At 36.5% G+C, this 14,852-nt stretch overlaps 1 protein-coding gene across 1 annotated transcript in view; it reads left to right on the top strand.

Moving 5' to 3' along the window:
• Nucleotides 1–14,852, top strand: part of LOC131038233 (probable ribonuclease P/MRP protein subunit POP5) — a 105,934-nt gene that overhangs the window by 11,936 nt on the left and 79,146 nt on the right. Inside the window, exon 3 of the mRNA XM_057970604.2 lies at nt 13,978–14,115. Coding sequence (XP_057826587.2) covers nt 13,978–14,115 — 138 coding nt within the window. The remainder of the gene's footprint in view (nt 1–13,977; nt 14,116–14,852) is intronic.

Here is a 14,852-nt window from a genome sequence, read left to right on the forward strand (position 1 = left end):
GAAAGCACAAATGCAATCACATAACACAGTGATACCCTAGGAAAACCTCCCTCTTGGAGGTGAAAAACCCAACAAGAAATGTCTCAGATCTGATTAGAATAAACACAGTAGCAGATTACAATCTTTACCCTTCTTTAGGGCACACATCAACTAGAGCGAAACTTATCTGAAAATAGAGGACTGAATGTACAGGCAGGTCGGTGTTACAGTAAGCTAATCTGAGATTGAATTCGACAGTCCTAAGATACTTTGCCCAGTTTGAGACAAGTTCGGCAATCCAGGATAGTATTTGCTCAGCCTTAGAATGACCCCGCTAGCAGTAACATAGATTTACTCCACCTTAGGCAAATTCGCTGATACAGAGACAAGTATTCGCTGCCCTAGGAAGATTTGTAAGTGCAGAGATCAGTCACATATGAGAGTGATAATTCGCTTGTGTTTGATTGCTTGTGATCTTTAAATCACCTTTCATATATAGTAGATGACACATACAATAACCCTTGGTGGGCCTTGTGTATTTTTGTGCCAAGATACAATATAATTTCAAATGCTTTACAAGTTATATGAATAGGTCTTGACCTATATCATTATTACAAGTTACATATAACAACCAGTTATACAAGTTACGCCCATCACCCAAATAGGGCCTGACCCAAATAGGGTTATATGCCAAAATTCTAAGGCCGATAGGCCACTTAGCATTTTATGTACTAGGTCGGCCCTAGAAGGGATCCGACCTCGCTACAAAACAACACTCCCTCTTAGCTAGGGAGGATACCTTCTAAATAATTGACTCACATAGTGACTACCACCATGGCTACTCCCAGAGGGTGGGTCCATCATGGCTACTCCCATGGATGGAGAACATAAGTGCTCATTGTCATCTCAACATGACGTTCACCATAGCTGCTCCCAGAGGGTGAACAAGCTCATCATGGAATTTCTTCCATGACATCCACCATACCTACTCGCAGAGTGCATTACCACCATGCCTACTCGCAGAGGGTGGAAGAGGGCTTTCACCTCAAACTTCTCCCAAAGAAGAGTGCATTACCACCATGCCTACTCGCAAAAGGTGGTTCCACCATGCCTACTCACAGAGGGTGGAAGGTACATTTCAATGTATCACTGATGCCGAGACTCCCTCTCAGCTAGAGCTTCATTCTCCACAACTCCAAGCTTATCTCGAAAGTACGCAAACTTCACTCGAGCAAGAGGCTTGGTGAGAACATATGTTGTTTGCTCATCAGTGCTGATGTACTTCAGCTGAACAACATTCCTTTGCACCATATCCCTGATATAGTGATACTGGATTTCCACATGCTTTGTTCTGTCATGAAATACTGGATTGGCAAAAAGCTTCATATAACTTTGGTTATCACTATGGATAACTGTAGGCTCCCAAGGTTGTCCAAACAATCCTGCAAGGAGTTTTCGAAGCCACACTGCTTCTCTAGTTGCCACACATGCTGCAATGTATTCTGCTTCTGCAGTACTCAATGCCATTGAAGACTGTTTCTTGCTACACCAGGAAATCATAGCAGATCCCAAGCTGAAGCAAACTCCAGAAGTGCTCTTACGATCAGTGACACTTCCTGCCCAATCAAAATCAGAATAACCTTCCAAGTTCAGTACTGTGTTGGAAGAGTACTTCAATCCATATCCAACTATGCCACGCAAGTATCTCAAGATATGCTTGGCTGTAACTAGATGAATCTGTCTAGGTTCACACATAAACTGATTGAGAGCACTCACGACATAGCAAATGTAAGGTCTAGTGTTAATTAGATACATCAAGGATCCAATCAATTGCCGATACTCAGTAGGATCCACAAGATCTGAACTAGCTGCAGATTCACTCAACTTCAAGTTAGATTGCATAGGAGTAGACATAGATTTACAATCTAACATTCCAAACCTCTTCAAAATATCAATGGTATATTTTCCGTGACTTAGAATAATCTCATTAGGTCTTTACCATACTTCTAACCCTAGAAAGAAATGCATGAGACCTAGATCTTTCATTTCAAATTCTGAAGTTAGTTCTTTCTTACATCTAAGAATGAGATGATCTTCTCCAGCCATAAATAAATCATCAACATATAAAACTAGAATTAACATCTCACCATTGAATACCTTGAAGTAAAGATTTGGATCAACATCATTCTTACAGAAACCTAAGCTTACCAAGTACTTGTCAATTCTTTCATACCAAGCACGGGGAGCCTACTTAAGGCCATATAATGCTTTCTTCAATCTGCATACATGAGACACTCTCTCATGGATCACGAAGCCTTCAGGTTGCTCTATGTTAACCTCTTCTTCAATAACTCCATTGAGAAAAGCTATCTTTACATCCATCTGATGTAACTTCCATCCCTTAGCTGCGGCAATAGCAATGATAGTTCTGATAGAAGTGTATCGAGGCACAGGGGCAAAGGTTTCCTTATAATCCATGCCTTCCTTTTGAGAGAAGCCATGAGCCACAGACCTAGCTTTGTATTTCTCAATACTTCCATCAGCAGCATGTTTAATTTTAAACAACCATTTGGAAGATACAATTGACTTACCTTTGTTGGAAGTGCAATCACTCTGAGAGGGGTGGGGGCTGAATTAGAGTAAATGAATTTTGACTCAACAAACACTATGAAACTTTTTTTTTACTCTTTGACAACCTTGTTTAACAATTTGAGACTGATGAGTGACTGTGAATTTGCAAGCGAAGAATTTGAACCAATGTGACTTAACCATTTAACAACCAAACTGTTATTAAAGCATGTAAATATGATCATTCAATTATCAAGATGAATAATCTTTTTGATGCTTTCAAATAGGAATAAATTTGTCTTTTCAACAAGTTTAAATTGTGTATTGCAGAGATAACAACTTGTAAACAAAATATGAACTCAAGGACAGCAGTGTATAACATGAAATAACAAAAGAACTGAAATAACAGAGCATCAACTAATGGAACACATTAAGAAACAAAATAGACATATGACACCATGATATTCATGAGTGGAAAACCCTCTTGGGGTAGAAAAACCACTCGGTAAAATTCCTTTCTTATTAACTCAAAGAGCACCAACTCTGAACAATGAATTTAGAAATATCAACTTCAAGGAGCACCAACCCCTATATCTCATACAATGCAAATAGAATCTCAAGTTACAAACATTGATAACCTTATAATTGCACTATATCTTTGCAATTACAACATTGCCAGTGATTGAACGAGTTTGATATGGCAATAATACTCAATGATTCCAATTTCAAGGTACTGTTAACACAATACAAAAATGCCTCTCAGAATCTCTGTTACAATGATCAAAGATTTACAAACAATTTATATAAAGAACTTTGTATTTAAATAAGAGTTTTCAACAATGCAAAACCTTTTATCAAATTCAAGAATGTTCTCAATATATCACTGTATTTGTTTTTTTTTTACTTCGTCAACAACTTCAAAACCAAAAGATATGTCTTTTATATCAAATTAAATGCCTCTGTGTCTTCAAAGCATACCCCCAAGTTAGGGTATCTTAACCCTAGTTAGGGTTTCTAACAAAACAAATTTGCAGAATCAACAAGAAAATGACATTTAATAAACCCTTTGCCATTTTTCATGAAACCCTTCTTTGTTTCCATCATTTTTGAAAAATGTAACAAAACAGTAAAACAAAAACTGATTTTCCCTTTTTTTTTTTACTGGAAGAAGAGTAACATTTTAATGAACATAGACTTACTTTTCACCTTTTTCAGAAACAAGAACAATATTACCCGTGAAGATTTGAAGGTGAAAACTGAAGATGAAGATCCCTCGAGATCAGCCAAAAATTCCAACAAAACCGGCAACGAAACCCACCAACAAAATCTGCAATGTCTGAAGAACATCATATCTAAAACCCACAAGAGAAATCCGGCTAGAATGCTCACTGTAATTACCTCTTCTTTGCTATGGCGGCAGTCCGACTGTAGGGTTTCAACAATGAGCAAACATAATGATTTTCCCTTTGTCATTATAACTCGAGCCCTAAAAGTAAATGAAATGACTTTTGAAATCTGTGAGTCAACCAAGCAAAATCATTGCCATGTCATCATAGAATGCCAAGTCAACAAAGTAGTTCGAATAGAATCTAAATGAAACCATGTGATTATGTAGAGCAGAGCCATCAAGTATTTGTCAAGTTGACACAATGAAGTGCAAATGCACTGTCGAGCTTAAGTGCTTAAAGCACAAAATAAACGTTTAACCATGAGTCGGTCTCTCAAATACCGATTGGCACAATATAAATGTGCTAAGCAATAATCAAAGCATAAATGCTGATAAGCTTTGCAAATCAAACCTTTGACATGCACAATAAACTCAATGACTTTCAAAAGTACTAGGCACCACAAAGTGCTAAGTTAAAAACTTATTGCCCATGCACTATAATGTGCCATGTGAGTAATAAAAATATCTTACATTGAGAACTTTGTGTGCCAAATTCACAAACCAATATAATCAATGCCTTGTATTGAGTACCATATGTGCTTATGCCATTCAAACAAAATATGATCAATGCCAAACCATCAATGTGATCCTCAAGAAATTGTGTGCAATGAAGATTATTGTCCAATAGACTCAATATGTAACAAAATACCAAGATGTGATATTCAATGTATAACAATATATACCTGAACCAAATCACATATGAACCTGTGGTGATGTAATAAACACGTAAATCTGTACAAAGGATCAAATGACCAACCCACCTCTGCACATAACCCAAATCATCAGTAACCAAAGAAATCAAATCTGCACATGAGTAAAAATCAGATCATCATGATAAAACTGCCAATCTCACTGTCAAGAATATAAGTCCTTTTTGTCATCAAGGACAAGCACAAAGGGCAACAACCTTTGGGTCTAGGCACAATATCCCAAACATCATTCTTGATGATAAACTGATATTCTTCATCCATAGTATTCTTCCATGCTTGCTGGTTCTTGGCCTCTTCAACGCTGGAAGGTTCAGTCTCAATGATGTTGCACATCAATGCAACATAGCTGGAGAACTTCTGAGGTCTCCTACTTTCTCTGAATGTGCCACTTGGAGCTGCAAACTTTTATGCCTCCTGTACAATGTTTCTTGCCCAAAGGGGTCTCTTCTTGCTCACAGTAATATCTCTAGGCCCATCAGTAGGATCCATAGGCTCAACTGGATCATCATGCTCTTCAAGTTTTGTAGACTCCCTCTGAAGGTTCATGGCCTCTTCAATGCTGGAAGGTTCAGTCTCAATGATCTTGCACATCAATGCAACATAGTTGGAGAACTTCTGAGGTCTCCTACTTTCTCCGAATGTGCCACTTGGAGCTGCAAACTTTTCTGCCTCTTGTACAATGTTTCTTGCCCAAAGGGGTCTCTTCTTGCTCGCAGTAATATCTTTAGGCCCATCAGTAGGATCCATAGGCTCAACTGGATCATCATGCTCTTTAGGTTCTGTACCCTCTGAATCTCAGTATCATGATCAATATCCAAGTTTTGAGGGTTATCGTGAACTTCATTGTCAATCTCCATACTTGAACCTTAAGACTTTTTGAATGCAATATCTTCTTTAAAAGTAACATCTCTACTAACCTCAATATACTTCTGACCTGGAATGTAGATTCTGAATGCTTTGGAGGTTTCATTGTAGCCCACAAGAAGTCCTCTCTTTCCAGAAGTTTCCAACTTGGTTCTCTTCTCTTTGGGTACATGAGCATATACAGGACTCCCAAAGATCCTCAAGTGGCTGATGTCAGGTTTGATCCCTGAAAATGATTCTTTTGGAGTCATATCCTTCAATACACGGTGAGGGCATCTATTCTGAATGTATACTGCTGTTCTAGATGCTTCGGCCCAAAGAAAAGTCTGCAGGTCCTGATCATGAATCATAGCTTTCGCAGCCTCAACTATAGATCTGTTCTTTCTTCCTTCAACCCCATTTTGTTGAGGGTTGTAGGGAACACTAAACTCCTTCTTGATTCCTGCCTCAATACAAAAATCATGAAAATTACTCGAGGTGTATTCACCTCCATCGTCAGACCTTAAAACTTTAATTCTTTCCCCAGATAGATTTTCAACTAAGGCCTTAAACTCTTTGAATCTACCTATAGGACTTCATCAGATTCTTTTGACTTTAGAAAGTAAATCCACGTTTTCCTAGAGTAGTCATCTATGAAGATTACATAATACAAGAATCCACTTGGAGAAGCAACAGACATAAGTCCACATAAATCCGAATGCACAAGAGCTAATTTCTCTTTAGACCTATTTTCACTTTGACGAAATGGACTCTTAGTGTTTTTACCCATAGCACAACCTTTACATGTATCATCATGAATATGACTAAGTTTAGGCATACCTTTAACCATCTTCTCTAGGGTAGGAAGGGCTCAGAAATGAAGGTGTCCAAGTCTTCTATGCCATAGCTTGCTTGACTTAGGTGCTTCATGAATGAGAGCTTGAACTGGATGAGCTGAAAGCTTATATAGGCTCTCATACCGATTTCCATTGACACGAGCTGATTTGATGCTAGACTTCTTAGGCCATGCAAGAACTCTTCCCTCAGAAAATGCACTCTGATAACCTTCATCTTCCAATGTTGACATGGAGATAAGGTTCCTCTTGATTCCTGACACAAACAATATATCACTGAGGTGAAGAGAAATTTCAGAATCTAAGTTAAAGGAAGTAGTACCAAAACCTCTTACAAAATATCGTGCATCATCTCCAATGTTCACGTGTAGGTTGGACTCCTCCACCAAGTCTGAAAGATGCTCCCGGTAGCCGGTGATGTGTCTAGATGCTCCACTATCAATCAACCATGTATGACTGTTTGTAGGAACATTGCTTGACAAGGCAGAGATGAAGAGGAAGTCTTCAACATCATTCTGATTTGAAACTTCATTTATGTTTGCTCCTTGTTGCTTTGGCTGGGATAAGCAGTCCCTAGCATAGTGACTGAGCTTGTCACACCTGAAACACTTGATGCGTGAAAGATCATTCTTCTTCTTCTTTGAATCAGGAGCCGGATCAGACCTTTGGTCTCTATTTCTCTTGAAATTGTTCTTCTTCCAATAGCCTCCTTTCTTCTTGATGGATTGGGCAACAAGAACATGATTGCCTTCTCCATGAGTGCTTTTGATAACTCCTCTTGCAGCCAATCTTGATTCTTCTTGTATGCAATCTGCCCTTAAATGATCAAACATGGGAGGTTCTGCCCTTGTACTAATTCCTTGAATGTAAGACTCCCAAGATGTCGGAAGACCATTGAGGGCTAACATGGTCAAGTCTTTGTCATCAACAACATTTCCGATAGAAGAGAGCTGTTCTCTCAAATCAGAAATCCTCATGAAGTATGCTATAACGGACTCTCCTTTCTCTATCTTGATGTGATGAAGCTGCTGCTTCAAGGTTAGGGCACGACTAGTGTTGTTGATTTCGTACATCTCCTCCAAGGTTCTGAACATATCGCTTGCTGTCTTCATCTTGGAGATTATGGGAATAATGTGATCCTTCACCGAATCAACTAGTATCTTTTGAGCTTGAATGTCTTTCTTCCTCCATTGAATCTTTTCTTCTTCTGCCTCAGGCTCGGTGGATTTTTTGTCCACAAAGTTTGCAAGATCACTTCCATTCAAAGCAAGCATAATTCAAAATCTCCATGACGTGAAATTGGAAGCACCATCCAATCTATCTTCAACCCTGAGACTGTGCACCATCTTGAAGAAGTGATAAGAGTAGAATGAAGATAAATAATTACTGTCAATCTGATTACACCTAATTCGAACCAAGCTCTGGTACCATGTTAATTTTAGCAATCAGATTGAAAGTAAACAAATAGAAAGCACAAATGCAATCACATAAAACAGTTATACCCTGGGAAAACCTCCCTCTTGGAGGTGAAAAACCCAGCAAGAAATGTCTCAGATCTGATTAGAATAAACACAGTAGTACATTACAATCTTTACCCTCCTTTAGGGCACACATCAACTAGAGCGAAACTTATCTGAAGATAGAGGACTGAATGTATATGCAGGTCGTTGTTACAGTAAGCTATTCTGAGACTGAATTCGACAGTCCTAAGATACTTCGCCCAGTCTGAGACAAGTTCGGCAGCCCAGGATAGTATTCGCTCGGCCTTATAATGACCTCACCAACAGTAACATAGATTCGCTCCACCTTAGGCAAATTCGCTGATGCAAAGACAAGCATTCGCTGCCCTAGGAAGATTCACAAGTGCAGAGATTAGACGCATATGAGAGTGAATTCGCTTGTGATTGATTGCTTATGATCTTCAAATCACCTTTCATATATAGGAGATGACACATACAATAACCCTTGGTTGGCCTTGTGTATTTTTGCTCCAAGATACAATATAATTTCAAATGCTTTACAAGTTATATGAGTAGGTCTTGACCTATATCATTATTACAAGTTACATATAACAACCAGTTATACAAGTTACTGTTGAAATGGTTAGCTAGTTCAGATCATATTTTAATGTTGCCTTGTGGCAATTAAAATATTATCTTATTGTAATAAGGTTAAGCGATTTATGTCTAATAGGGCTGGGCCCAAATGTAATGTATGGTTAAGCAATTCATGTCTAATAGGGCTAGGCCCAAAAGGAAACGTTTCACAACTTACAAGTTATGTAGGCCCCAACTTGGGCGCCAAAAGTGCAAATTAAAATATGTAAAATAAAGGAGATTTGGTTAAAGCCGACTTGGAAAACTTGAAGGTAGAGAGCGATCCATATCTTCATACTGCTGCAAGTCTATCTGATCCTTGAGCGAATCCATTGGACAACTTGCTGGGCAAGGTGGTGCTCTATACTTTAGTGATCTCCTTCTTCAAGTGGTGTCGATATTCTGCTCTCTCTGAAGACATACTACAGTTGCATATGCTAGGTTTAGTCTGCCCTAAATTGGCACTCAAACAGATAAGTAATCTGATTCATGTAATCTGCTTATGAATAAAGGAACTGATCTGAATCTTTGATGCTGGGTTTTTCCTCCAAGAGGGAGGTTTTCCCAGGGTACTTGTGTCTTGTGTTGTGTGCTTTTATTATTATTTCTGCTTATTCTTAGTCTGTTTATAATTTAAGTAACCAGATTAACATCTGATTGCCTAAAATCAACAGTTACACCCATCGCCCAAATAGGGTTATATGCCAAAATGCTAAGGCCGATAGGCCACTTAGCATTTTATCTACTAGGTCGGCCCTAGAAGGGATCGGACCTAGCTACAAAACAACACCTTGATGGACTTGTTCTGCCTTTATCCATTGTTGTAACTTTTTTTACACCTTCTGTATGTGATGTTGATTTCAGAAGGAAAGTAGGTGGCAATCTTCTATCTATAATTCTACCCATTGTTGTGACCTTTTATAAACTTGTTGTATGTGGTTGAAACAACTTATTTCAAATTGACATGCAATTGATTAGAAGCAACATGCAACTATCTGGGCAGTCGCCAAACTGACATGCAATATCTGGGTAGTCACCAAAACTAACATGCAAGATCTGGGTAGTTTCCAAACTAACATGCAAGTTCACCAAATTGACATGCACTAATCTGGGTATTCACCAAATTGACATGCAACGCTGAAACTCCAACAGGCTGGCAAGATCACCAGCTCTGATACCACTGAAATATCCTATTGATTGAATTTTAATGGAATTTATGAATTTGTTTAGATATATGCTTGGTGTTTATTCCATATCTTTAATATTCTCGTGCATGCAACAATAAGAACGTGCAATAAATGAAAATAACAAAATTTTCATAATGGAACTGTAATCCCTTGTATATTACTATTGGAATGGTGAATTTTGGCACTTATTATAATAGCATTTGATGCTGCAATTACTCAGAAATTTACAAACAATACATGCAACACATACCCAATTCTACAATTGTTTCCAAACATGCCCTACAAGGGGTTGCCCAAGCTAGAAATATCATATAAATTCATGAAACCTTCAACCAGCAACATGGCTCCATTATTGTGTCCAAACCCTAGCTGAAACTTCCACAAATCTGCCCAAAATTCTGCAAATAAGCTCAATGATGAACTCTAAATGAATCCACCTCACAAGTAGAGTTGGGTTTCCGTCCAACCTACAAACGTCCTCAGAAATGGCTGTCACTGTCACACCAGCAACTAAGGAGAAATAACAAGTATCAAACAATCACATAATGTCCCCTTTGGAGAAGGACGAGGCTCCTTTATAAAGACTTCCCAAACCGTTGGTGAGCTTCCACTCTCAATGTGGGATTAAAAATCACTTTATTTTATTTACTCCTTATAAAGTCACTTTATGAATTTATTATCATTTTTATAAATAAATTCACTTTACTTTTATAATTTTATTTTATAACATAAAGTAACTTTTCTCACCAAATAATAATATAAGATCCTGGATAAAATAATATTCCACCTTTTATTTCTCCACCAATAGAAATTAATGACGTGACCAACATATCATCCCTTATATCTCCTAATTAACCTTTCGGGATGACGTGAAATAGGCTAATCAACTCTCGTGTGGTCACTGGGGAAAAGGGGACATTATACTCAATTACACTAAACTAATTTTGTTTTTATAAATTTAACAACAAAACATTAAATTTGAACCTGAACACAATTTTGAAAACCAATACTGATGAATAAAGGTACCACAATAGTAGTTAACTCTATAACTCAATACAAAACAAGTTGACCAAAGACAGGATTAAATTCACAAAACTAGCAACTATGAATACTATTCATAGTCTCCTTACTGATTATTTGATAAAAATGATAGTAACACGAAAGAGGTTTATTAAGTTTTTGGCCCTTATCTTTAGATCAACAGCACTTGAAATAAATCATCTAAAAATAATGTACGTAAAAATCTAACTGTAGTTTGTTTCTAATATTCTAATATCCTATGGTGTAAGATCCAGATGAAATTTGATAATTATCTGATTTTCTCTCTCTTTTTCAAAATGCATGTTATCCCTATTTTAGTTGGCTGACACATGGCCTCAATCCTTGTCCATCCAATTGTCTTCTCTGTTTATGGGTATCTTTTGTATTTTCAATTTTGGGCGCTCTTCTCATGCCTCTCAAATTAGCTCTATTACTTTTGGTTGAATTGAGGTGTCTTTGCATTATTTTCTTCAACTTCCTGCATTCATTGATTTAATCCTGGTAAACTTGTTTTAATTGAAATTCTAGTAAAATTCCTTTTGTCTTGCTATTTATTTTCTTCCATGCAATCCTTGTTTGAATCTTCTCTATTCATGGTCCATGACTCCATTCAATTGTCTTGCATACCAAAAATAGTTGGATTAGAATTTAAATAATCAAAATTAAGTCACATTACCTGGTTTATCTTCTGTCCATTAATTTTATCAAATTTCCACAATCCATAATCAAATCGTTAAGTTGCTTCTGGATTTGACTGTGTCTATCTTTTTTTGCATCAACGTTTTGGATCACACTCTGTGATCCATCTCTTGACACTCTCTCTCATCCTGATGATGGATTACAGAGTGTGATCCGAAACGTTGATGCCAAAAAAGATGGACACAGTCAAATCCAGAAGCAATTTAATGATTCTGTCCATTGCCAATGTGGGCTAAATTCATAAATCTAAAATCTTGAGCCCTATGATAACAAGATTAACTTGTTTGTGAGCCTGAAGTGGATTGATGGTTATTATTATCTCTGAAGATCTATTGATTAATCCACAGTTGTCTCATCTCCAAAAGAACCCTGGATGTTTCTAATGCAAATTTGGACCTAAATCTAAATAAAACTGGGTTTAAAATATTCCCCGGTTTCATTAACCTTTTGAAGCTATCTTGAACAGAAATAAACTCATCATGATGTGATAGGAATCCAGATCCAAAATACTTTTGTGTTGTATTATATAACATTTTGCATCCAGATTTCTACATATTCTCATGATTGTGCTTTTTAAGATGCAAACTTGAAATTACCTACATTGAGAAAATTTCGCATCCAAGTAAGGCTTGGAACAAAATTGAGCCAAATTTTTTGTTTTCATACAAGACAAGTTCGGATCTGGAATGGATTAAAAACTGGTTATTAAACCTTTAGATTCTGCCACATTACCTGTTTGATTACTGGCCTCATATCCCCCTTTCTTTAAATTTGATAGTTGCATTTAAATTCTCAGGAATATCCAAATTTGACACTTGTCCTTGTCTCAGACTATATCTTGCAGCACTTTCACTTTCACTTTTAATGTTTCCTGGATGTTAATGTTTCGTCTGATATCTTTGACTTTACCTTGGATTTTGCAAGAAACAGGTGTTGGCACCGCAACCTATTCATGATTCAAAACTATTAAACTTGACCTGGACTAAAATATTATAAAACTTGGATATGTAAACTTTTGGATCAGGATTTCTCTCAGACCCCAAATGAGTTTTTCTTTTTCTAGTTTATGCGAAGAAAACTTTTGAATGTGAAGCAAAGTATAAATCGGGTGTGAATAAAACTTTTGGACCTGGATTATGCTTGGAGCAGTGTAGTGATTTTTTGCCAAATTTTTTATGCCAAAGGATCGAGATTTGAATCTGGATTTACACCTGTTTTATCATAAATTTAAATCTGGATTTACACCTGTTTTATCATAAATTTGAATCTATGTTTTATGTTTCAAACTTTAGTTAACACTTGCATAGCTTGTGTAAAAATATTAGATATAGTATTCTGCCAGCTGTCAAACATTGATTTGCCCATGTTCTAAAAGCTATCAAATCCATTCTGCCAGCTGTCAAACATTGATTTGCCCAGGTTCTAAAAGCTATCAAATCCAGTTATAGACTTTTTGGATTTGGTTTCATCTCAGAAACATCCAGGAAGAAAATTACTAACCCATAATGTGAAAAGAATCCGGATGCAAACTTGCTTACGAAACCTGTTGTACAAACTTTTTGGATCCATGTTTTATTTCTCCGACTAGCTTCTTGGATGACCCAAACCTTGAAATCACATGTTATGATCTTGCATCATTCGTTGTGCTATTGGGTGCTATGTGCTGAAATTCTGGACCATATGGATTTGAAAACAAAACTGTTTAAACCATATTTTGAACCCACGTTGGTTCCAATTTTCTTCAGAGCAACTGAAGGTAGAAAATGAAACATCCAAGGTGCAAAAGGATCTGGATGCGAATTTTCAAAAACTCTTATGTATATACCCTTTTAGGCCAGATTTTCCACCTTGTGTTCTGTCTCTACAAATGGATTACAAGTTAAAACAAATAAAGGTTAGCTTAAACAGTGATAAACCAGATTAAAAATGAACCATTCCTCAAGTTCCTTAAATTACCATGCATTACCTGGGAATTAACCTGATTATCTGTTACAAAATATTACCGTGTCTTAAGGAAAGTAATATAGATTTTATTCCCGAATTCAAATAAATCCTTGGAAATTACTGGATAACACAAGCCAAAACAAATCAGGACTCTTAATAGGGAAAGGAAACAGAGTAAAACCAGGGCAAGCATAGAAGTTTTTTCTAGAGGTGCCAAGTTTTTACAAACTTGGGACATTGTGGGAACAAGCCACAATAGGTCCACTGCTTCCTACTTTAGGAAAACATACTTTAATTATGCATTACACCCATCATATGCAGGATTATGCTCATCAACTGGTCACAGTGTTACAACTGAAGTACTACTATCCATGAAGAATGAATTAGTTATTTTACACAAATATTAACCCTTTCAGGTAAGACACAATCTGTATTGGTGGCATCATTCTCACATAAAGAAAGACTGTGTACAATACAAAACACTTAACTTCTAATTCACTGTAGATATCAGAGTGTATATTATTCATATCACACTACAGTTCTTTTGTCATGAAGCCAAAGTCATTATAGGATCGAATTCTGACTTTTTTATGGATGCTTTGGTTGCAGTTCAATATTTCAATCCAATTACAAAGTTGTGCGTTGTCAGATGTTTGCGAAGGGAACACCAGAAAGTTTGGTGTGCAATTACTTTAATTACAAGCATTGGACGCTGCTCTGCTTTCTTTAATTTGTTGGACTTGAACGGTATGTACAATTATTTTTATTTTCCATCTTTCTTTTGGTCTATGCAATAACAGCATGAATAGATGGAGTTTAAAATCCACCATTAATTGATAAAGAAAGTGGGTAATAAATATAAACGGCCAGTTGTTGAGTACTATGAAATGTTTTTAACTTTTAACGTTGACACATTATAGATATTTAAGTGCAGATTCAGTTTCATAGATAACTTGGATTTAAATCAGTTTTCAACAGAACTCTTAGTCTCTGTGTTTGTGCTTGTAATAACTTAAATCATTTTTACATTTTTGCTTACTTTAATCATAATAGAACTATTGTATTGTAGCTCACAACCTTTTTAACTAAATTAGTAGATTTTGTTTCAATTATTTAATAATAAAAGTGCAATTGAATTTATTTAAAGGTGGCTACCAATATTAAGCAGCTCTCGATGTGATTTGTTTGTTCCATCGTGTTATTTGCTATGCTTGAACTTATCCAAATGTGATGAAAGATGAATATTTACTAGCATACCTATATTCAGAAAAATCTGTGTAAAAAACGTCAAAGAATATCATTATGGAGACACCTATTTTTATTTATTTACATTGTTCTTTCTAAATCTTGACATTATTTTTATTGCAAGAGTTATTTAAAATTTTTCCTCAAACTTATACACGATAAAAATCTTATGAGACGCAAAGATTGATTTTATTAGTTGTGTATTTTATGATCTAATTTACCTATACTTGTACTATATG

This window comes from Cryptomeria japonica, chromosome 10 (genome assembly GCF_030272615.1).
Source record: "Cryptomeria japonica chromosome 10, Sugi_1.0, whole genome shotgun sequence".
Lineage (NCBI taxonomy): Eukaryota > Viridiplantae > Streptophyta > Pinopsida > Cupressales > Cupressaceae > Cryptomeria > Cryptomeria japonica.